The following is a 24,748-nucleotide window of genomic DNA, read 5'->3' as shown; positions in this document are numbered from 1 at the left end:
TATAAAGCCTACTTGTGTCTGGTTGGAGAGTAATAATTTTTTCTTGTTTTTTTAAGCTAATCTCTAAAAGATGTTATTCAGTCAAGACCAAGGGTGGGATTTTTGGCTTTTACTGTAGTTGTATCTCTCAAGTAGGATTTGTCTCTCTGAAGCTTAACATAACAGTAAGTAATTCTGTAGTTTTTAATCCAAAGGAAATTATTATATATGGGACATATATAATTTAAAATACATTAAACTTGAGTTCAGTTACTCACCGTCGTTTACAGAATGCCGACTGTGTGCTCAGCACTTTGCCAGGTGCTGTAATACTTTCGTTACAAAGATGAATAGACACAGGTTTTGCTCTGATTTGGTTTTTAAACAGGGCTTGCACACTTGCATGTATGTATAACTAGAATGGAAAGACCATAGTGATGATGGTTAAATTGTACAGTGTTTGGAAGTTGTTTTTCATTACTCGATATCCACTTCTGAACCTTGGAGTTATAAACTCATTACGTCTTTATAATGGAGAAACCTGATCTTCTCTTTACCCCTCTTTTATAAAGACCTCAGGTTCAAAAATCTTTATCTAAAACAATTTCATATTTATTTCTGTACTGTTAATGCAAACAATTTCTGTAGTTTGGAATTGTTTTCAATTCCCTAACTTTTTTATGTTTCACAAAAATTTCCCCCAAAGTTTTTCTCAGTAATATTTCTGCCCACTGCTAGCCCCCCCAATTTTGCATCATCTGGGAAAGCCCAGTTAGTAGCAGGGCTTAATATTGGCCATCTCCTCTAGCCACTTTGAAGTGGGCAGAGGTGTCCTGGGCAGGATAGCAATCGATCTTTTTTTTTTTTAAGATTCCACCTTATCCTTATGCCATTAAACAGTTAAATTGCATAACAGTTCTCTGTTTTGATGCCATGCTTACCAAGCAGTCTTCTTCAGTCTGTACATTCAGCTAGTCCACAAGGACGGAGCACATTTGCCCAGAGATACAAGTATCTGTTTCGTGTTCCTCAGTTTCTCATTGTGTGAATCAGCAAATTGCCATTATGTCTTGTGTATCAGTCTCTTGTGAACTTGGCAAGGATAAAGGAGCTTCCAGAATTCCCTTGTCCTGGGACGCTGGCAGCTGAAGGCCAGACCTTGCTTCTTGCCAGACAGAGCAGAGCAGCGTGTCAGCTGCCTTCCAAGGCCACACCCCGAGTTCATCATACATCTTTCTTTCCAACTTCTACAAATATTACTGATGTGTTATTTCTCTGTGCTTTTTTTCAAGGGGCATGATTTTGTTTGTTAGTCTTTGCATCATTCACTTTTTGAAAGGAAACTATAGACCACTATAGTTGGGTCTTGACCTTTTTTCCTCCTGCAAATTGGCAAACCAATCTGAAAATTCTCTATCAGCTACAGATACTCTGGACAAATCAGAAAGCACTCTAAGATTTCTAGGTATTTTTTTGTTTGTTTGTTTTGTTTTTTTAAGGGAATTCCTTTATTTTTATTATTTATTTATTTATTTTTGGCTGCGTTGGGTCTTCGTTTCTGTGCGAGGACTTTCTCTAGTTGTGGCAAGCAGGGGCCACTCTTCATCGCGGTGTGCGGGCCTCTCACTATCGCGGCCTCTCTTGTTGCGGAGCACAGGCTCCAGACGCGCAGGCTCAGTAGCTGTGGCTCACGGGCCTAGTTGCTCCGCGGCATGTGGGATCTTCCCAGACCAGGGCTCGAACCCGTGTCCCCTGCATTGGCAGGCAGATTCTCAACCACTGCGCCACCAGGGAAGCCCTAAAATTTCTAGGTATTAATTACTCTTTGTTGGAGTTTCTAAGTCTCCCTCCCCCAGATATTGAAAAAGAGTAGCAGGCACTTTTTAACCAGTGTTTAAAGATAACTATCTATAAATTTAAATTTTATATGCCTAAGAGGCTCCCTAGAATACTACTGCAAATGTATACCCAACCCTCTTTTGAGGATTCAGGATACATATTAACATATTAATGATGCCAGAAAGTCTTGCAGTAAGAAACTTTGTATAATCTGGATTTCCTAAATTTATTTGAATTCCTCCACCTCTAGTCCATCTTCCCAGCTCCCCTCTCCTCACCAAATCCCCAAATCCCAATTAGCAAACACGATTTGGGATGTTTGCTATATACAATCCCATTCCCTCTTTTCCTTTCTTTGACTTTTCTGCATGTGATCCTGAAACATAAAACACGAACCCAGGTGAGATTTCCAGAGATGGTATGGCAGCATTGCCTTAGGTAGCATTCCAAGCTTAGTGCTTGAAAATCACTTGGCCAGAAGAATTCTTGAGCTTATTTTTATTACTGTTTAAAAAATAATGCTCACTACCATTAAAGCACATTAAAAAAATTAAACTAGATGCCTAAAATAATGTCTTACATTTGTATAATTTCTACGTTATATTATCTCAGATGGCCTTAGAGTAGGCCTGTGAACGAGGCAGAGCAAGTGCCGTAATTCCTGTCTGGGCCGGAAAGTGACTTGAGTTCAGAGCGTTCTGGTGATTTGAATAAGACCATGTGATCAGTTAGCAGCAGGACCTGGATTAGATCTCTGAATATCTGACTCCAAGGTTCAGTAAGTTTCGTTTTCCACAGTTGCCAACCTTTATAGGCAGTTTTTGCTAATTTTTTCAACGCTCCTCCCACACCGCCCCCTCCCCCTGCCATTTGATAGGTGGACTCCTTCACTCATTAATGCCTCCTGTGTGTCCAATACGGTGCTATCAAGGTGCACGCTCAAAAATGATTCAGAAAAAGTTCTTGCCCAGAGGTATTCCTAGTTTAGGGGGACAGGCAGGTGAAGTGCTCAGCACCGGTCCTGGGAGTATTTGTTACAAATGGTAGAGGGCGCGCTCGAAAGAATGCCGTTTGGCCCCTTCTGGTCCATCGATGTCTCTTCTGGCAGGGAACCTTAGAGAAGTCACCGCAGTTAGGCTTCAGACAAACTGGGCTGTAAAGGACCAGCAGGATGCCTGCAAATAGAGTGTAGGACGTAACTGGTTCAGGAATAGGTCCTGTGAGGGCTTGGAGGCATGAAAGGGCCAAGTATGTTGGGAGAAGAGTGAGTGGTGAGGAAGGGCAGCAGATAAGGCCAGAAAGGCAAGTTGGAGATAGCACTTGGGTGGGGTTGGACTCTGCAGCTCACCAGCCGTGTGACTTGTCCAAGCTTCACTTCCTTTCTTTACCAGGCTTCTGTGAGGAAGAAATGCAGTCATGCCTAGGAGTGCCACTGCCTTAAATCCTCAGGCAAGAAAAGGGGAAAATTAATGAATAAACTCTCAAGTTTCTGTTAGATACCAGCACTCCGCGTTTGTGGGTTGTCTTTGTTTATCTTGCTAAGCTAATTTGACTTGCTGTACGTGCCATGAACAATTTAAACAAGTAATGTCATCAGCTTCTTGTTATAAAAAGATGTATAGGGGCTTCCCTGGTGGCACAGTGGTTGGGAGTCCGCCTGCCGATGCAGGGGACACGGGTTTGTGCCCTGATCCGGGAAGATCCCACATGCCGCGGAGCGGCTGGGCCCGTGAGCCATGGCCGCTGAGCCTGCGCGTCTGGAGCCTGTGCTCCGCAACGGGAGAGGCCACAGCAGTGAGAGGCCCGCGTACCGCAAAAAAAAAGAAAAGATTTATAGTAGTCAGCAGAGGAACAAGTTTATGATGTTAAAGTAATCGACATAATGAGGCTGAAGCAGTAAATGGAGGTATAAACCCACTAAGACAACAGTGGAACTGGGAGTTTGCCATAGTTAAACTGTTTACTTTCAACCTGTATTTGACTTGTTTCACATGAAGAACAAAAAAGGTCTTTGGTTCATTCCACTATCCCAGTTGAGGTCGATATCCAGGGCTCTGTGTCTTTATGTAGTTAAGGAGAGGTAGGTGTTGGGAAATAGGTGGCAGATTTGGAAGAATACTTTTCGGCTAAGAATGCAATGTTGGATGGTCACCCTGGCAATCTGGATCTCCTCTAAGATAGTCTGTTATGATTCCCGTCCAGATAAGCAAAAACATCTTTAATATATGGAACCATTCTAGGTTTTTTGTTTGTTTGTTTTTTGTGGGCTTTTTTTTGGGGTCTAGATGTGGACTATGGTAGGCAAGTCTCTTAGAGTCAGTGCCCACCTATAGCAGCCACCAGAGTTCAGTCTTACATTCCTTATCTTGTCTAATTGTCCACATTATCTTTTTTTTTTTTTCTTTTTTTGGCCACACCATGTGGCATGTGGGATCTTAGTTCCCGACTAGGGATCGAACCCGTGCCCCCTACAGTGGAAATGCGGAGTCTTAACCACTGGACCGCCAAGGAAGTCCCCACATTATCTTCTTTAAACCAGCACTTTGTTTGGCTGGCTCAGTGGTTTTTAAAAGTTGGCTTTAAGTAGACAAACATTGTTCAGGAAAAGCCATAAAACTTCCATGTTGTCACCTGGCTTGATTCATACATTTTTGTTTCCTGCCTGGTTCCTACAGGGATTTGAGTTTCATTTGAACGTCTTAACTGTTAGGGTAAAATGTTGTTGACTAGTAGAAATGAAACCATTTCTAGAGTTTGTTAAAAGGGATAGAAAGTTGTCTTTCTATTGAGTAATTTGTGTCTCTGTGTTGTTCTAGTTTCTGTTACTATGGCAATGACGGCAGGGACCACAACCACCTTTCCTATGAGCAACCATACCCGGGAAAGAGTGACTGTGGCCAAGCTCACGCTGGAGAATTTTTACAGCAACCTCATTTTACAGCATGAAGAGAGAGAAACCAGGTATAGTAAAGGCTGGTCAAAATTTTCCGTGTAGTTAAATAAGCTGTTATACCGCAAGTGGGGTGTAAGCATGTTGTCCATGAATAATATAAATATTGTGGGTCCCTGTATGCTGACAGTATACCTGGTTCCTTGTTTTATTTTCACAGAATAGTGTCCTGTCCTGGGCACCCATATACTTATATCACATGTCAATTGATGTTTTAAACAAAACGTTTCTAACCATGAAATTATGGTATATCTTTATACTTTCTTTTTTTATATACTCTCTTTTAGAGGGCTACTTAATGACTGCCTTTAATCCAGAAACTTCTGTAGTGTTGTGTGTATATCAGTGGAAATGGGAGAATTATAAAAAGAATGAATGACGTTATTTTGCCTTCAGGAAACTTATAGTAAGGGAGATAATGCACATGAATATTACATGAAAGGGTGAAAAGTATGCCCTTTGAGAAGGGCAAAGAAGGGGGAGATTGTTTTTGACTAAGGCAACTGGGAAGGCTTCATAAATGGTGGTGGCATTTAAACAGAGCTCCTAAGGAAGAGTACTATTTATATATACATAAAAGGGAGAAGAAAGAGGTTAAGGAGCAGGAGGAAGGATATCAGAGACAGAAGAAAGCACCTTTACTGCCAGGTCAGGCACTGTCCAGTTTAACTCAAGCTGGATTTTTATACCGTTTCCTGAGAGCCTTGGATGCTTTGTAATGGAGCTATTTTCCTGGTAGTAAAGAGCCTGGAAAACTTTTGAACAGATTTAAATGATCACAGGTGTTTCTCTGGAAGATTACTTTAGTTGTGATGTACAGAGTGGACTGTGGGAGGAGGGATCAGAAACAGGAAAGGCTAGCACTGTAGTCCAGGCCAGTGGAAGGGAGGCTTGCTTTAGGATTATGACAACAACAGGGAAGAACTGAGTGAGAAAGACAGAAAAAACACGGCAACTACCCAAATATGGAATGTGAGCGAAAGTAGTCCACGCTGGCTCTGAAATTTCACACCTGGGCAACCAGAAAGTGGTACAACTTAGTGAAACAGAACTCGAGGGGAAGAATCTGGTTTTGAACATAATTTTGGGCAGGTCCAACTACAGATTAGACGTGGCTGGGGAGAGAATTAGAACTAGAAAATGAAACTTAAGTAACTATTCGGAAGTCAACTTAGAGAAAGGAAATATAAAAGAGAGCTAAGAAACGTGCAGAATAGTGAGGAGAGCAAACGTATCTTTGATCAAATTTCCTAAAGGAAGAGAGGAAAGAGAACTAAGAGATTGCCATCAGCAGAAATTCCAAAAGATTCAACTTAGGCAGAAGGAAAGTGATCGCATTCAGAAGATCTAAATGTAAATATGTGGCTAATGTGTAAGAAACATCAACAATAATGATGTCACATGTATTAAAAAATATACATTTTCCTGCAGCAGGCTGTCAGTCAGGAGGGAAGTAAGTGTATTAAATTGTCCTTAGAGATCAGTGTGTCTCTAAGGATAGGGATACAACACAGAAAGGGGTAAAGATTGGTTAATTTAAGGCTTTGACAAATTAAGTGTACATGTAATTTCTAGGGTAGCCACTAAAAGAATAAAAATAGAGTTTGTAACTTTCAAACTAATAGAAGGGAAAAAAATGGATGGGGGAAAAATAAGTTCAGAAGAAGCCAAGGGAAAAGGAAAAACTGAAATACCAAAAGGCAGGCACAAGTAGAAACCACACCATAAGTTAGAAATAAATCCAAACATGTAAGAAATTATACTAATTGTAAATGCAATGGAAGTCTCTGGAAGTGAGCAGATCATCAAGGGAGACTGAATAAAGTAAAAGAGAACCAAGGAGGGAAAGACCTGTATTTTTTCGACAGTCACTCAAGTTATTCATCAGAATTTTAAAGGTTCATTGTCTTTTATTGCTGAAACCTTAAAATAATTCAGTTTTGCTCTCTGTTCCCAGACAAAGGAAAATAGGAATAAAAGTATCTACTGTTATTAAAAAAAAAAAGCATGGTGGTGCCATGGAAGTCAAATTAAATAGTCAGCTATTTTCTAGAAGCTAATACTTTAAGAAACATGTGATGAATTTTTAAGGCTTAATTAACTGGATAAATGCATAAGTCAAATAAAGTACCAATCAGAACAAAGCATAAGGTCATTTTAGCAGGAAAGCTATTTTTTAGAAAGGTACAAGAGAAGTCCTTGGGTCTTCTCGTTTAGGTATGGAAATGGATAGAAGTTATTGCATGTCTCCCTAGAAGGAGGGATAATTTACTGAAATATTAGCTTTAGCAAGGACTGAGGAAAGGGGACAGTAGGGATAAAGTTGTTCGTATATTGATAGTCCTCCTGGGTTAATGGTCCTCTTACTCTTTGGATTCTTCCTGCAGAGAAGAAAACTCAAATCATTCAACAAGCAGCTCTGTGGCACCTGGAGGTGCCTGATGGCAGGGACAGAATCCAGCATTAGGAACTTAGTCCATTGGAAGGGTTGGGCTTGGGTGAATAATGTGTAAAAAAAGATAAAAATCAGTGTGATTAGCATCAGGGTAGGTGCTTATTACTAGAATTGAGAAAGTCAGTGGAGGATATACTTTTAGGTGCTGATTTATGAACAGGCTTTAGGTATTTTTGTTATGAATTTTCCATAAGAAATAAAAAGGATCTTAACAGTGGTTTAGGAAAGAGCTTATCTTTGGACATATTGTCATAAACAACAAATGCCAAAAGATTTGTATGATGGTTTCAATCCTCAGCCCTCATACCCATTTGGATAAATCCTTGAAAGTTAGTCTTTATCTGAGACGCTCCAAAACTAATTAGGACGAGCTCTCCCAGGTTTATCTTTAGGAAAAAGAGCAATGCCATGGAAATAAAATACTAATAGTCACTTGGAAATGAGTTGCAAAATGTGTACCACAGCTATCTCTCTGGTTACTAGTTATTTCATCCATCACCCCCCTCACCTGTAGCTTAAGTAACTTTAAGGGTGCATTTTAAAATATTGAAGAACTGAACTTGGCTATACCTAGAAAAGCAAATGTTCTGGTAGTTAATGGGTTATTTTTTAATGTACGTATATGACTTTCCAATTTTCCAAGAATTAGAATAAAATACACTTAATTGCACTGAACATCTTTCTGTGATTAATTAGGAAAATCAAGTTTAGTGTTTAAGTGAAGCACTTAGACAAGCTCCTTTAGCTAATAAGCGTTAAAACCGAGGTTCGAGCACAGGGATGTCCACCTTAAAAATTTTTACTTTTAGTCACTGTAGTTACCTTTTTATACATCTAGTATAAACTCTGATAAATGTTAATGATTTTGGAGATTTGAACACTAGATAACAGAGTTTTCTGTATCAGAACATGAGTCACCTTTGCTAACGATTCATTTAGGCAGCTTTAGAAGTAAATTATTCATTTGGCTAGTATGAGGCAGCTAATTCTGGACTGTATTTATATTTTGAGAAAGAAATATTTACATGTGCATATATGTTTATAGATATTAGTCACTATTCTTAGTGATTATTTTGATTCAACTTGAAAGATTTTTTTAGCATGGCAAACTGAGTGTAAACTTGAAAAAATAAATGTACATTTCTTAAGTGGGAATACTTAGGTACATATTAAAATTTAAATAATTTTTTTTGAAAAGGCAGAAGAAATTAGAAGTGGCTATGGAAGAAGAAGGATTAGCAGATGAAGAGGTATGTAAGCTATAATTACTATGACTCTAGTTAACAGTACTCTCTTATATAATTGAAAGTTGCTAAATCTTAAACGCTCTCACTACAAAAAAAAATAGTTATGTGAGGTAATGGATGTGTTAACTAACTTTATTGTGGTCATCATTTCACAAGGTACAGTATATACCTGTATCAGATCATCACATTGTAGGGACTTCCCTGGTGGTCCAGTGGTTAGGACACCACACTTCCACTGCAGGGGGTCCGGGTTCGATCCCTGGTCAGGGGAACTAAGATCCCGCAAGCCCAAGCCGAGCGGCATGGCCAAAAAAGAAAAAAACAAAATCATCACATTGTATACCTTAAACTTACACAATGTTACATATCAATTATATCTCAATAAAAGGGGGAAAAACTACTGTATGAAAGCAACCCCAGTGACTTTTTCTTATAATGGTATCAGATGATTTTATAACTTAGATAATGTGGGTTTCCTATTTGAACGTGAGCTTCTTCCTTTGTTGCTGTGATGGAAATCTTTGAAAGGGGGCAGCTTTTTTTTTTTTAATTCCAAGAACATATATATATTCAGTGAATAGTATCTAGTGTGAGGAATAAGAAAAGAGGGCTTCAAGAATAATTGATCAGTTGCCAAATTTCCTTACATTTTTCCTAAATATTTCTTAAAACCACCCAGTTCACTAGTCTGGTGCCATGAACCCAGTGGTTTAAACTACCGTGTATTTCACCTGAAGAATCACTGCCCCCAACTGGTCTCTCTTCCTCCATTCTCAGCCACATTCCCACTCCCAGTTTTTCTACACACTTCAACCAGGGTTATCTGTCAAAAACCAGATTTGACCATGTCACTCTTTTGCTTAATACCCTTCACTGGCTCCCAAGTACTCTTGGGATAAGGCTAACTCTTTAACATGGGTGTACAAGGCCCTTTATGATTTGGCCTCTGCTTCCCTGTCTCTAGCCTCATCTTTTGTCACCCTGCTGCCAGGCTGACCAACAATGTCAAATTACTTTCATTTCCACGCTCTTGCCTGTGGACCTTTTCCCGTGCTTTATTTTGCTGCTTGGAACTCTTCCTTCCTCCTGCCTGAGTCTCATTATTCTTCAAGACTCTTTCCACTCACTTTAGGCATCATGTCCACTGGGACAGAGCTCTGTTCCTGTCCCTGTGGCAGCCTTAAAATACCATCTTCCCAGAGTAGAAACTCCTTACATCTCCAGGGCTGTCAGAGGGCGAGAATAAATATTTGGTGAATAAATGAACAAATGGACAATGGATCTCTCCCTGAAGAGTTTACAGATTGGAAGGAAAGATTACGTGTGTGTGTAAAAATATGTACACACGATAGAATGTGGCAAACTTTGAAAATATGGAGATTTTTTTCCCCTAATTCAGGGGATCAGAAAACGTTTCATGGAAGAAGTAACAATTGATTTGAATCTTAAAGAAATAGGTAGAATTTACATGATCGTTAAGGGGTATGTACAAAATAATGAATATATGAAGACTATTGAACTTTAATAATGAACAACTGTATGAAAGCAGATGTCCAAGGGCCAAGCAGGTAAACATGAATGAGAAAAGCTGGCCACGCTTGTTTCATAGTGACGTCTTAGGTTATATTCTTTTGATCTAACATACTTTGCATATTCAACTCTCATTTTTTTTTCATTTCCACGAAGAAATAGATTCTTTTTTTGCCTTGTTGTAAAAGATTCCCTCCTCACAGTTTATCTTTTGATAAAGACATACCACTTTTCACTTTACTGAAAGAGAACAAGAGCACCAGCCCGATTATGCCTGTCGCCCGGTGACTGGCGCCTTGATAGGGACTGACTGGTCCCAGAGCTGCTTGCTGCCCACCCAAGGGGGCTGCACCGTTGGCCCAGTGAGGCCAAGTTCCTATTTTTCAAGAGAAGCTGGAAATCTGGAGTTTTGTGAAAACACTCGCTTTTTTAAATATTGGCAAGTCATTAGAGTGATTTAAAGACAACTTGGGGTGGGCTTCCCTGGTGGCACAGTGGTTGGGAGTCCGCCTGCCGATGCAGGGGACGCGGGTTCATGCCCTGGGCCGGGAGGATCCCGCATGCCGCGCAGCGGCTGGGCCCGTGAGCCATGGCCGCTGAGCCTGCGCGTCCGGAGCCTGTGCTCCGCAACGGGAGAGGCCACAACAGTGAGAGGCCCGCGTACCACAAAAAAAAACAAAACAAAAAAAACAAAAAAAAACAACTTGGGGTCCCAAATCAAATGCATCTGTGAGTTGAGTACAGCTTGTAATCTCTGGTTCACACCAGGAAGTACTAAGTACATCTAGAGCTGTTTTCTTTGTTTCTCCTTAAATAACTTGTAGAAAATGTGAGGTGATTTTACCCCTAAAAATGCTCATTGGCCCATTATAACCATTTATAAAACATCTAAAATTTTTGGTAAAGGTATTTGAATTCCACAAATGCTTCTTGTTAGGCCCCATACTAGGTCCCAGGCTGTCACATTCTATAAAATAGACATGGTCTCTCAATCTAACGTACAGTATTTTGGAACTATCTTTGTGTGGGGTGGGTCTTTTCAAAGTAAAATTGTTTTATAAAAATAAATTCATCCTTAATCCATTCTGTAATAGAAAGTTATTTGTGAAATAATTTGTGAAAACTCAACCATATATAACGTGGCCTTAAAAAGCATTTATACTGAGGTGAAGTTCTTAGCTGACCCCTTTCTTATCTTAAAACTTCTGTGTACACTGTCTTCTACAAAAACCGAGCACCCTACAGATTGAGAGTTTGAAGAACGCCAATTTGAAAAGGAATGGAGAAAAAAAAGAAAATGGCGTACTTCTAGTTTCATCTCACTTAAAATCCCATCGAACGTGGAATATTATTTACTCTAATGGAAAACCAAACTGGGCAAGTCTTAAGCTGCAAGAGAGCCATGAGCTGTTAAGTTTGTCCACAGATTTTTGTTGTTGTCTTTGGAGAGGAAAGAATGTGATTACCTCAAAAATGTTATTCGTTTTTCAAGGTGACTTAATCTACACAGGTTGTGAGCAGATGTGTCAATGATTTTTCATCGATTTTTTTTTTTTTTGTAGTTTAATGTGAACTTGTTTCAGCTGTCTCTGGACTACAACACTGACTCTAATATCATGGATAGATTTTTTTTTTTTAAAGTACTATAACAATGTTGTAGGTGATTTCCCTTTTTTGTAGGATTATATATTCCATACACTGTGATCTTCCTTTTTGCCATTTAATAGCTGTCCCCAAAACTACATAAACATCATTTACTTACTGCACTACACAACCTATCAAATACTAATAAACATTATTTTCTTTGGCTGTTTCTCTTGTCTGTCGATTTTGAGCATAATTTATGAAACTGTGTGATGAGGTCAATCTTTTCCATTCAGATTAGACCAGTTTCTGAACTACATCCAACTACACACTGTTTTATAATCCATAAAGTCATAAATCCAGAATGCCTTTCAAAATTCTTATATTTGTTCATTTATGTAATTTTAAAAAGGGCTTGTGCTGTTTTGAAAGATGGTGGTATAGTGCCACCATGTGGCCTTTTTTATTAGATATATAGTTGAAAAGCTACTTTTGAGCTCTCCTTTTGTTTTACTAATAATTCATTTTTCAACATTATTATTTAAAAGGCATTTTTAAACAAAGGAGGTCTTCACTGTTTTCACCATTGATGTGACTTTACTTAGCTGTTTAAAGATATTTAGATTGAAGACATATTTCCTAATTTTATCCTCTTAGATTAACTTTGTTAGAAGTATCAGAATTCTGTTGCATTAATGATACATACTTGCATATTTCTTTCTTTTTTTTTTAAAATAAATAAATTAATTTATTTTTGGTTGCGTTGGGTCTTCGTTGCTGTGCGCGGGCTTTCTCTAGTTGCGGCGAGCGAGAGCTACTCTTTGTTGCGGTGTGCAGGCTTCTCATTGCAGTGGCTTCTCTTGTTGCGGAGCATGGGCTCTAGGCGCGCGGGCTTCAGTAGTTGTGGCACGTGGGCTCAGTAGTTGTGCCTCAGCGGGCTCTAGAGCTTAGGCTCAGTAGTTGTGGCGCACGGGCTTAGCTGCTCCGCGGCATGTGGGGTCTTCCTGGACCAGGGCTCGAACCCGTCTTCCCTGCATTGTAAGGCGGATTCTTAACCACTGCGCCACCAGGGAAGCCCATGCTTGCATAATTCTAATTAATAGTTCACCTTACCCTTTTGGAAACAGATGTACACAGGGGTAGGAAGGGACTACTCAGTGGTTATATCTTGTACTGCATTTAGGAGCAATGTTTCTGAACAGTTTCAGTCATTTTGACTTATTTTCTCCTCAGACCTGAACCACTGAAAGCTTGATAGGGTTCAGTTGAAGATGAACCGGGGTTTAATTTTTTCCCTGATTTTGTTCGTTACCCATTCTATGTGACCTCTACTAGGAGAGGTAATTTGACATAATTCTATGTCAAAAAAAGAGAATTTTGTTTGGTGAGGGGAAAAATGAGGTTTAGAACAGTTAAATAAATGCCCATTCCAAGTGTAACCTTCAGGTATTTCATAATGTTTCTTATTAATAGTATTTTTTGTAATCTTTGGAGAATGAATTATGAAATTCTTGACTTGGATATTTTAAAGGATACTTTGTGTAATTTTTTTTTGTTGCAATTTCATATTTTCAAGAAGTTGTGTGACAAGTCTCAAGCACTTTATTAAAAATCTGCCCAAGAATAAATTCTACCATAAATAAATCTGTATGGAAATACTGCTGTTGTGTTATTTCGGTGTCAGAAGTCTCAGTAGTTGTGACAGAACAACCTTGGAAATTAGGGAATTGAAGCAAAGTAGATTTCTTGACGGTAAAAAATCAATATCAGAATACTATTAGCATTTCCTAAAGTTTAATTTTTGTTTTTGAATTACTTTAGCATAAAAATGAAAGAATATGTGAACTAGTTAAGAAGAAATATTTAATGGAGTCTGCCTCAAGAATAAAGATTTATCAATTGTTAAAAATTTAAAATTGTTTTTTTCAGATTATTTTATTTTTTCCACGCTTAATAAATATTCAACTTTGGTAAATAAGTTATAGCACCAGTATATAATATTTAGCTACATTACCCTCATTATAATGTATCTCATCTTTTAATACTATAGGCTTCCTTTGAAATAATCTGATTTTAAAATCATCCTTTTAAACTGTCCTTTTTTAATAGAAAAAGTTACGCCGATCACAACATGCTCGCAAGGAAACAGAGTTCTTACGGCTCAAGCGGACCAGACTTGGCTTGGATGACTTTGAGTCTCTGAAAGTTATAGGAAGAGGAGCATTCGGAGAGGTGTGCTTCTTTTTTAAGTCACTGCTGTTGAACATGTGCATCTTAAGATAGTTCAGAATGTGTATTAAAATAGCTCAATATGTATTAAAGTAGTGTAATATATTAAAATGTGTATTAAAATAGCTTAATTTTAATAGAATTTCTAAAACACCAGCAACAGCAAACTACAACACTGCTTTCTTTAAAGGAGCCTACCTTTCACTCCGAAACAAATAGTAGTGATTGTTTGACATTTGTGATATGAATTTTTACATTCTAGGTGCGGCTGGTCCAGAAGAAAGATACAGGCCATATCTATGCAATGAAGATATTGAGAAAAGCTGATATGCTTGAAAAAGAGCAGGTATGAGCTCTCTAACACACGTAGCCAAAGGGGTGTCCACTGACTAGGTGTTAGAGCAAGTGCTAAAACTGGGACTTCTAGAAAGAAACCTACACATCTTACTGTATCATCTGTAGACTTTTGGTAGCCTGCTTCGTTGTTTCTCAATTCTTATAGTTCAGATTTCTTCCAAATTCATAATCTGATTTACATGTCTAACAAAATACCACAGACTGGATGGCTTAAACAACAGAAGTTTCTTTTCTCACAGTTCTGGAGGCTGGAAGTCCAAGAGCAAGCAGGGTTTGGTTGCTGGTGAGAGCGCTCTTCCTGGCTTGCAGACGGCCGCCTTCTCACCAGGTCCCCACATAGCCTCTCCTTGGTGTGTGCACAGAGAGGGGAGAGTGACTCTCTGGGGTCTCTTCATACGAGAACACTAGCCCTGCCCCTTACGACCTCACTAACCTTCAGTACCTTCTTAGAGGCCCGTCTCCAAACCCAGTCACACTGGGAGTTAGCACATCACCGTAGGAATTTTCAGGAGGGACAAAAACATTCAGTCTGTAACAGAATACCTTCTTCTCTGAATTCAGTGAAAATAAAGGACAGTTCTCAGCTCTCTCAGTCCCTGTTACCTATAAAATAAGCAAACCAGTCTCTTGAGAATTTGCTGATTTTACATATTTCCAAAATCTGTAACCACTCCAGTTTTGTACTCCTGGGCTCTCTCCACGTTTCCTGTGACTTGATGCAGTTTATGGGGCGGCCATAAATCTGAAAACATCAGTAGTATTATTTCATGCATTCACCTGTATCTCCAGTCTGGGTGAACTCTAAGTGAACATATATATGCTAGTGAAGGACTCAACAAGGGTACAGAGAGAGATGGTACCTCTCTGCACCTAATGCTTGATTTCAGTCTCTAGTCCCACCTACAGCTTACTTTGTTATTATAGCAGTATGATGTTGATTTTTATTTAAATATGGCCCACTTTAATTTTCACTGCACTGTTTCACTTTATTTCTATTCCATTTATTCAACAAGTATTTATTACGTGCCTATGATGTGTCAAATACTATTCTACATTCTGGGAGTACAGTGATTAACAGGAGAAGCCTGATTCTTGTTCACTGACAGTCGTGGGGAAAAAGGGCAGACAGCTATTTGAAATAGTCATTTCTGATGAGTAGTATGAAGATAGATTTTACAAAAGGATAAAGTGATGCAGATGACCTGGCTTTAGGAGGAAGAATGAGATGAGGGAAGGTTCTCGGAGAAGGGAATATTGATGAGAGACTGAATAATTAGAAAGTATGAGATCTAAGGATCTGGTAGAACAAAGATCCGGGGTGCAAATGCAGAGGCCCTGTGGCAAGCATAATCTTGGCCTGCTCAGAGACGGCAAGAAGCCACTGTGGCTGAATTCAGTGAGGGGAAGAGTGGTGGAGATGAAGGGGGAGAGGGAGGCAGGGACCAGATCACACAGCTTTGCAGGCCATGTGGGTCTTACTCCGAATGCAGTGGGAAGCCATGTTCTGCTTAAACAGAGAAGCGTCATGTCTGATGGATGTTTTACAAAGATGAATCAATCCCTTTGCTTGCTGGAAGGACAAACAAGAGTTGAAGCAGGGAGAACACTTGAGAGACTGTGTAGCGATTCCAGCCAGGATGTGACTGTGGCTTATACAACAGCAAAGAGGAAAAAAGTCAAACAGATTATGTTTCCGTGGAAGAGCCAGCAGGATTTTCTGTGACATACTCTGTGTTGGGGGGCGGTGAGAGGAGAGGTAAGGGGAGTGAAAAGGGAGGGAGGAATCAAGGATAATACCTAGAGTTTTACTTGGGAATGGGATGCCTGATGCTGTCAGTTTCTAATGTAAGAAAGACTGAGGAAGGAACAGGTTTGGTGACACTGGGAATCAAGTGTTCTCTTTGTGGCATATTAAGTTTGAGCTCCCTGTTGGATATCCAAGTAGAGATAATTATGTTGACAGTTGGCTAGAATATGGGGAGAAGTTTGACTAGAAATATAATTTAGGGACTTCCCCAGTGGCACAGTGGTTAAGAATCCGCCTGCCAATGCAGGGGACACGGGTTCGAGCCCTGGTCCAGGAAGATGCCACATGCCACGGAGCAACTAAGCCCGAGCGCCACAACTACTGAGGCTGCGCTCTAGAGCCCACGAGCCACAACTACTGAAGCCCGTGCGCCTAGAGTCCGTGCTCCGCAACAAGAGAAGCCACCGCAATGAGAAGCCCGCACACTGCAACGAAGAGTAGCCCCCGCTCACCACAACTAGAGAAAGCCTGCGCGCAGCAAGGAAGACCCAACGCAGCCAAAAATAAATAAATAAATAAATAAATAAATTTAAAAAAAAGAAATATAATTTAGAAGTAACCAATAGATTGATAGTATTTAAAGTAATGGGACAGATGAAGTTGCCTAGGGAACAAATATAGCGAAGACAAGAGGGCCTTAGGGAACACTAGGCAGAGGAGAATCCAGGAAAGGAGACTAAGAGGGGACATCTGCTCAGTTAAGGGAGACCCTAGGAGAACATGGTGTTACGGGAGCCAGCAGAAGGAAGCGTTCAAAGGAGGTGAATGGTCACGTATGTTGAAGGCTGCTAAGAGAGGGGGCAAGAGGAAGACAGGCCACTGGGTGTCACTGTTGGAGATTCTGAATAACTTGGGAAGGACAGCTCCAGTGGATTGGAGTGCCTAAGTGGAATAGTGGGAAAGAAAATGGGAAGCAAGAAGTGGAGAACGTGAGTATAGATAAGTCTTTCACTTAAAGCGGAACAAAGAACAGTTTGGTAAAGAATGTTGGTTTCTTTGTTGTTATTGTTAAGGCACTGCTGATTGGAAGAATCCATTAGAGAGAGAAAAATTGAAGATGCAGGAGAGAGAAGGCAGATAATTATGGGAGTACACAGATGACAGAGAAGTTGATCTTCGATAGGAGCTGGGACATTACGACAGGGAAGAAAAGCAGAGAAAGTAGGAACAAACGCAGGGTGGTTGATCTGGCGTGCCAGGTTCCTCCTGAGTGCAAATAAGGGAGTCATCAGCAGGAGGAAAGGAGGGGTAGGTAGCTTGCTGGAGGTGTAAGCGGAGAGAAGTTGTGAAACAGTCACAACTATTGACTTGAAGTGTGGGAAAGCAGACTTGCAGTTGAATGTCCCTTGAGATTTTCAGTCGTGAACGTAAAGTGAAACCACTTGGTATCGTTGGGTGATTTTTCTCTGGTAATACTTAGTTGCTCTGGGGCAGGTACAGAATAGGCAGAAATTTGGGCCTAACTAGGGTTGGTATTTTGCCAGGCAAATACAACAGAGGGAGAGGAGGACAAGGGAGTTGAAGCTGTTTGCAAAAGAGTGACTATAATGATGGAACCAAGGCCGGGTAGAGAAAGAAATGAGGTTCTGAGGAGAGTAACAGAGAAAAAGTGGTGTAGGGTCCATGGAATGGAGATTGAAGTACAAGAATAAGACACCTGGGAGGATAAAAGGTGGGGATCAGAAACAGAGTTCCTTAAAGTGGAGATTTTAGAGGGAGGGCAGTTATTGGTTATGAAAAGGACAAGAAGATTACCATGGGTGGCTGAGGTGCAGTGGAGGAAAAGATCACTGGAGGTGAGGGAGAATGCAGGAGCTGTGCAGATGGGGTATTTGGTGGTTCGTCCTTATGGATCTTGAAATTCACCCATGACTAGAAAGGATGGAAAGGAAGCTGGTGAGCCACGAGCTGAAGTCATGAATGACTGAGGGGGTTGACCAGGAGGAAGGATGACAGCTACGGCGCCTGACAGCATGCCCGCAGAGGAGCTGGGCATGAGGAGAGTATCAGTGGTTCAGAAGCAGCTAGGATGAGCAGGAAACCAAGAAACACGAGAGAGAAGGCAGGTCATTCCTGACAACTCACTCTGCAGGAAGACGGGACTCTCCATGGACAGCCTGATTTCAGTTAGGATGAGAAGGTGACAGGAACAGAGCTGAGGTGACAGGGGTTCTGTTGAACACAGGCTGATTCCAGGGGGAAGCGGTTCGGAAGACAAGGAAGGTCGAGATACTGAGCTGTGTTAGAGAATTGCAGACAATGATGGGAATAAGTGTCTGTGTCAAGATGTTGATCCTCAGAGATGAGGACATAAACAGGAATCTTCTAACTAAGCCATATGGGATTAGTCCTGGGTTGGGTTTTAGAGGAAGAACAAAAGGCAGCAGTTAAAGGCAGCAGTAGCCACACGTGGCCAGTAGGCACTTCAGTGTAGCTAGTCTGAATTGAGATGTGCTGTGAATGGAAAATGCTCAGCAAATTTTGAAGATTTGGTGCAAAAAAAAAAAAAGAGTGTAAAATATCTCAATTTTTATATTGATTATATACTGAAATTACAACATTTTAGATATATGGGTGTTACAGAAACTATATTGTTAAAAATAATTTCACCCATTTCTTTTTACTTTTTGTGTGGCTACTAGAAAACTTAAAATGATGTACGTGGCTTACATTTATTTCTATTGGACAGCCCTGGTCTAGAATATTTTGCAGGAGGATCTCGCTGGAGTCCAACATCAAGTCTGTTTCGCACTTTGGGGTTGTTTTTTCCCCTATATAAATTAATCTGCTTTTGTCACCATTGAATTTCATTTTAGAAAACCTTTTCCCCACTCAATTCTAATATGTCATTATTTTAAGTTTTTATCACATTTACTTGAATGCTAACCACTCTGCAAAATTAAGTAGCAACTTTTCTCCCCACTATTGTGGTACTGGATTACTGTGCATGATACTTCCTATACTTTAGAAACATAAGCTCATTTTTGAAAACATATCCTGTAATCTGGCTTTAAGATACTTAAAAATAATCATGCCAAGTTTATCCTGACAACCACAGAGGCAACATCAAAAGTTTGTTTTTCCTTTACCGTCTTAAAATGCTTTGTAAAGGGCAATAGGTAAGAATTTTGGTATCATTTTTCACTTTATGAAACAGGTCCAGAGAGATTTTAAGGTTTTTGATGCCAGAAAACAAATTTTTAGATTTTTTTTTTTTTTTTTTTTTTTTTTTTTGCGGTACGCGGGCCTCTCACTGCTGTGGCCTCTCCCGTTGCGGAGCACAGGCTCCGGACGCGCAGGCTCAGCGGCCATGGCTCACGGGCCCAGCCGCTCCGCGGCATGTGGGATCTTCCCGGACCGGGGCAGGAACCCGTGTCCCCTGCATTGGCAGGCGGACTCTCAACCCCTGCGCCACCAGGGAAGCCCAAGTTTTTAGTTTTTAACGTTTATTCTTGTGCTTTGATTTTGATCTCAGAGCATTTACTGTATCAGATCATAATACAATAATCCCAGATAATTTAAGCAGATCATGTTTTGTTGTCATGAAAAGGTTTACAAAATCTGTGTTCTTGTGTGCTTTAGGTCAGAAGAGTTCATAATGATGCACAATGAAAATAGCAAACGCATAAAGTCAAATCCTATCATTAATCTTTGAAGAAAGAATGTATAACGATATCAGTGGAAAAGCATCTGAAAGTTGATTATACCAACCCCACAAATCACTCAGTTTATAAAATTTTTCAGTCTATTGTTCATGTAATAGTAGCTCTAGTAATTATGTGTCTGACAGAAGTAAGGAGCAAAATCCCAAAAAGTTATATAATGATTTGCTGTAGATGTTTATAAATATTATAAAAGTTCATTGTAACAAAATGATATAAAATTATTATAAATGTTTCTCCTTCTTAGAAAAACAACCTAATGGTTAAAGACCAAGTCAGTCCCTTTTTTGGACTAGTAAGAGTTAAAAATAGTTTGCTAAGGACCCAGACTTTGTCATACCCATCTATAGGGCATTGCTTACTACTTTTAACTTTTAAAAGTCAGACCCTAAATTTACATGACAAAGCCAAGATCCTTGGCTAGGTGGAGATTCTGGTTAGAAAAATTTTAGACTAATCATTTTTCTACTTCAAAGGCCTCAGCTTCCCCTTGTGATCCCACCTTTTCAGGCCTAATGATATCAGCTAAAATAAACTATTTCCTGAGCTTCTCCAAATTTACTGAGAATATGATAATTGTTAAGAAGTAAGCTTGGAAAATATGTAATGTGTTACAATTATTTTTTCAAAATACATTCTTCCAGGTGGCCCATATCCGAGCAGAAAGAGATATTTTAGTAGAAGCAGACGGTGCCTGGGTGGTGAAGATGTTTTACAGTTTTCAAGATAAGAGGAACCTTTATCTAATCATGGAATTTCTCCCTGGAGGTAAAAGCAAACAATAGCAATGACAGACTGACACAAGCACATTGTTATATGTAATTATAGTTTTTTTATTAGATTTACTTTTATATCCCTAGCTCTGAGGTTTTACACAGTCAGTCATGATTTTCTAATAGTTCCTCCCACAATAATGCTAATTTGGACCACAAATCAGATTATTTTGAAGAAACGATAAAGTTGGCACGTTTTAAATATTATCATTCTGTGTTTACTGTATATACTTATTTAGATCTTTACAAGTCTGGAGTTAAGAACAAGTCACTAAAGAAGAAGACAAACAACCCAGTGGGCAAATGGTAGGCAGTGTACACAAGAAAACTCTGGTTAGTCCACAAATAGATAGGAAAATGTTCAACTTCACCCATATTCAGGGAAATGCAAATTAAAACAAGAATGAGATTCCATTTCACACTCATCTGATTAGTAAAAACACCAAAAGTCTGATGGGGCTGTGGGAAATGGGCCTCTCATCTGTGCGAAGGAATCTCTAACCCTTCCAGAGAGCAGTTCAGAGATACCAGCAAAGCTGAAAATGCACGTGCGCAAGAGGCCTGTAAGAGGATGCTCATTGCAGCAGTGTCATAATAGTGAAAAGCTAGACACAAGATTAATGTCCATCAGTAGAAGAATCGATAAATAAAATGTGGCATAATTGTGTGATGAAATGTTTTACAGTAGTGAAAAGTCAGGAGCTCTATTTCAACAGTAGGATCTCAGAAACAAAGTAGAATAATAAGGCAAGCTGTGGAATTATGTACAGTTGATATTACTTATGTAATTTTTAAAAACATACAAAAGATGGTAAATTCATAGATTAATATATATGTATATGAAAACATACTTCAAAAATAAGCTGGAGGAATGCACACCAAACCAAATCCATGATAATGGCTACTCAGCAAAAAGGGAAAGGGGAATAGAATGGGAATGGAGGACAAAGAGCCTGCATGGTATTTTTTTTTTTTTAAGACATGAAGCATCATGAAAAAGTATCAACAACTGTCAATTCTGAGTTGTAAATTCACCAGTGTTTATTCTTTGCCCCTTGTAAAAGAGCAAGATTTCTTGAAAACAAAAAAATGTCTAGAAATGACCCTTTTGGTGGGATGATGACCTATTTTTGTTGGCCCAGAGAGTACTGAGTGTTTTTGAAACCTGAATTTGAAAGAATATATCCCATTTCCAGGTGTGCTTACACTGATTCATTCTCACATTTTGACATATTTTCCTCAGCCACTTATTCTGGATGTTGAGTGGTAGATATTACTTCTTTATCACCTCTGCCCTGATCTGATTTCACATACTTTCTACCTTGAAACCATTAAATGTCATGAAACTTTTCCTTATGCAGTGACACTTTTTTTATTGGGCCCTAGAGATGGTAGGAGGTACACTGGGTAGATCATAAAGTGCAAAAATCAGGCATATGTTGTATATTACAAAGAAATCTTTTATAAGGCATTCCCCTTTTTGAGGCATTTCTAACACATGGTACTTATTCTCATTTAATTAGGTGACATGATGACATTGCTAATGAAGAAAGATACTTTGACGGAAGAGGAAACACAGTTCTACATTTCAGAGACTGTTCTGGCAATAGATGCGATCCACCAGTTGGGTTTCATCCATCGGGACATTAAACCAGACAACCTCTTATTGGATGCCAAGGCATGTGAATAAAGTGAATTATTAGGTTGCTGATTATTTTATGAAGTAATAGAGGTGATTTTGTGATTGGAAATGGGCAACTGCAATTTATATTATTGCTAACCTACATTATTTCATAGACTGATACAGTAGGAGAGAGCTGTGAAGTGAAATGACATCAAGGGAAAACTGGCTGTCTTTTTATCATCTTCCATTTTCTACTCCTTAAAATAATCATCATCAAATATTGATAATTTTACGTTTCACCTGTATGAATTCTAAGCTAAGAATTTTTATGATTGCATTTAGAAGAGTTTGTGGGGTTTTTTGGTTTTTTTTTTTTTGCGGTACGCGGGCCTCTCACTGTTGTGGCCTCTCCCCTTGCGGAGCACAGGCTCCGGACGCGCAGGCTCAGCAGCCGTGGCTCACGGGCCCAGCCCCTCCGCGGCATGTGGGATCTTCCCGGACCGGGGCACGAACCCGCGCCCCCTGCATCGGCAGGCGGACTCTCAACCACTGCGCCACCAGGGAAGCCCATTTAGAAGAGTTTTTAATGAGGCTTTTGTCTCTAAGTTAATAAAACCTATTGATTTTACTAGGTTTTGTCTTTCTTCTTTTTTTCCTTAGGGTCACGTAAAATTATCTGATTTTGGTTTGTGCACGGGATTAAAGAAGGCTCATAGGACTGAATTCTACAGAAATCTTACACACAACCCACCAAGTGACTTCTGTAAGTTTGATTTTTGGGGGTTAAAGTAGTACAGCTGGTTAATGCAGGACTGTTGAGAACTGAAGCTTCTCTCCTTCTCCTCACCCCTTAAACCAACGTATTTTCAATGGATATGTGTGAATTTGTTTTCTGGTAAGAGTTTTTCCCTCGTAATTACAATTCTGTCTTGTTGAAATTAGCATTCCAGAACATGAACTCAAAGAGGAAAGCAGAAACATGGAAGAAGAACAGGAGACAACTGGTGAGTTGAAGGCAGAAGTTTGTGCCCTGGTCCTAAACTCTCACTTGGTATTTGCTTGGTAATTTGGAGCTTCACAATGATTAGTTCTTACTTCATTCATAGCAATGATAGAGCTTGTTCCAGGATCATAGAGTTTTCCTAGTTTCTCGGTAACATTTCCCTGCCTGTAAAGGAAAATGCTGATTTTTACTTTATGATTTCACTTCAGAATATTTTACCAAGCATATCTATAGTTAGTTAATCTGTCTATTTACGAGTGCATTCTCTATAAAACTCACCGAGATGAGTGTAAATTGTAGTAAATGCCGTATGATTTTCATGCTTCCATTTTCCCTACCTGTCCTGATGCAACAAATGTCAATCAGCATAAGTAAGGTTATTGTGTGCTTCTAAGAACTTCATAAAGAAAGTAAACAGAAAGTTAGGCATGTTAACAGTGTTACAATAAAATAGATAAAATAAAATTGGAAAGCAGACTTTACTGCAGATAAACTTAATGACTGCTTTAATGTGGAACGACACTGTCTATTTTTAACCCCACACGATTCCTCCTCCATTACTCAGCAAATATTAGAATCATTTGCCCCTTTTCCTCTTTCCCTTTATCCTCTTAACTAGGTCCATGAACATTGTCAAGGTTAGGAATGTGCCTTTTGACTTTAATTTCCTAACTTCTTGTACAACAGCCTGGTACATATCGACACTCTAAATATTTGTTAAATTCAACCAAGTGATGAAGAGAAACTCATTCAGCAGTCCCTCAGGAAGGTAAATAGACTGAAAGGCAAGAGTCTGATACCCTCTCAAAGCAAATAAAATGACCTTTGCATTATTGAGCTCATTCTCTCATTAGCCCAAGTAAACTCTTTGTGCTTGTAAAACATTTTGGTGTTTTTATAAGTTTTTTAAAATGTTTTGAGCTATGCATTAATGACAGAATCTTCCTTCTACTTTTAAATGTGTCACTTTTAGATCAGATTTTACAATTGAGAAAAGAATTGTAGTATTTCCTACTTTTAAAGGGAAAAATGAATACCGCCTAAGGCTATGATGGGAATTCTGTACCCCCTGATTACAGAATATTCACACTGATTACTCATGTGCAGGTTTTATTATTCTTGTGACCATCGTGACTTACATCAGTGTTTCCCAGTGAAGAAACAGAGGGGACTCTTGGTATTTGGGGCAGGAAATTCTTTTAGAACCTGTATCCCCTGCCCACTCTATGCCAATCATAAACGGCATTGCTTTCTAATGGATCAGCAGTGCCCTGGAAATGAGTTTATAATGAAAATACGTGACGTTTTTATAGTAGGCTGTAGTTTACAAACACATTCCTTCGCTTGTTTCGTCCTCGTATCCACTCTGTTAGGGCAGGTATTATTACTCCAATTTTATGTGAGCAGAAGCTGAGGCTCAGAAAGGTTGAATAACTTGCCTGAGAGCACATTACTAGTGAGTGGGGAAGCCAGGCTCACTGGGCACAAGCTTTTTATTCTTTTTGGAATGGATTTAGGGCTAAATACATAAATAACGTTGTTGAGCTCTTTGGGGGACAGAAATCATGTCTTAAATAACAAATTGTCTGACTCAGTGCCTATCACCAAGCCTTATACATGATAAACACGCAAAACAAGTATTAAATGAAAAATTAACTTCTGTATATATTGTTTTTTCCAGTAGTGGGCCATACTTGGATCTTTAAAGA

The 24,748-nt window shown here is 39.4% G+C and overlaps 1 protein-coding gene across 2 annotated transcripts in view; it reads left to right on the top strand.

Annotated features, from left to right (window-relative positions):
* STK38L (serine/threonine kinase 38 like) overlaps positions 1–24,748 on the top strand; it is an 82,408-nt gene that overhangs the window by 50,661 nt on the left and 6,999 nt on the right. For both annotated transcript variants that reach the window (XM_027129382.1, XM_027129381.1), the window contains exons 2-9: positions 4,635–4,779; positions 8,422–8,473; positions 13,694–13,816; positions 14,076–14,159; positions 20,284–20,407; positions 21,936–22,090; positions 22,697–22,799; positions 22,979–23,040. In XM_027129382.1, the coding sequence (XP_026985183.1) occupies positions 4,646–4,779; positions 8,422–8,473; positions 13,694–13,816; positions 14,076–14,159; positions 20,284–20,407; positions 21,936–22,090; positions 22,697–22,799; positions 22,979–23,040 (837 nt within the window). In that variant the 5' untranslated portion in view covers positions 4,635–4,645. The remainder of the gene's footprint in view (positions 1–4,634; positions 4,780–8,421; positions 8,474–13,693; positions 13,817–14,075; positions 14,160–20,283; positions 20,408–21,935; positions 22,091–22,696; positions 22,800–22,978; positions 23,041–24,748) is intronic.

Source organism: Aethalodelphis obliquidens, unplaced genomic scaffold (assembly GCF_003676395.1).
Source record: "Aethalodelphis obliquidens isolate GAN/ISIS:26980383/991018 unplaced genomic scaffold, ASM367639v1 scaffold36, whole genome shotgun sequence".
In the NCBI taxonomy this organism is placed as follows: domain Eukaryota; kingdom Metazoa; phylum Chordata; class Mammalia; order Artiodactyla; family Delphinidae; genus Aethalodelphis; species Aethalodelphis obliquidens.
The sequence above is the reverse complement of the archived record's forward strand: the minus strand, read 5'-3'. Positions and strand labels throughout refer to the sequence as shown.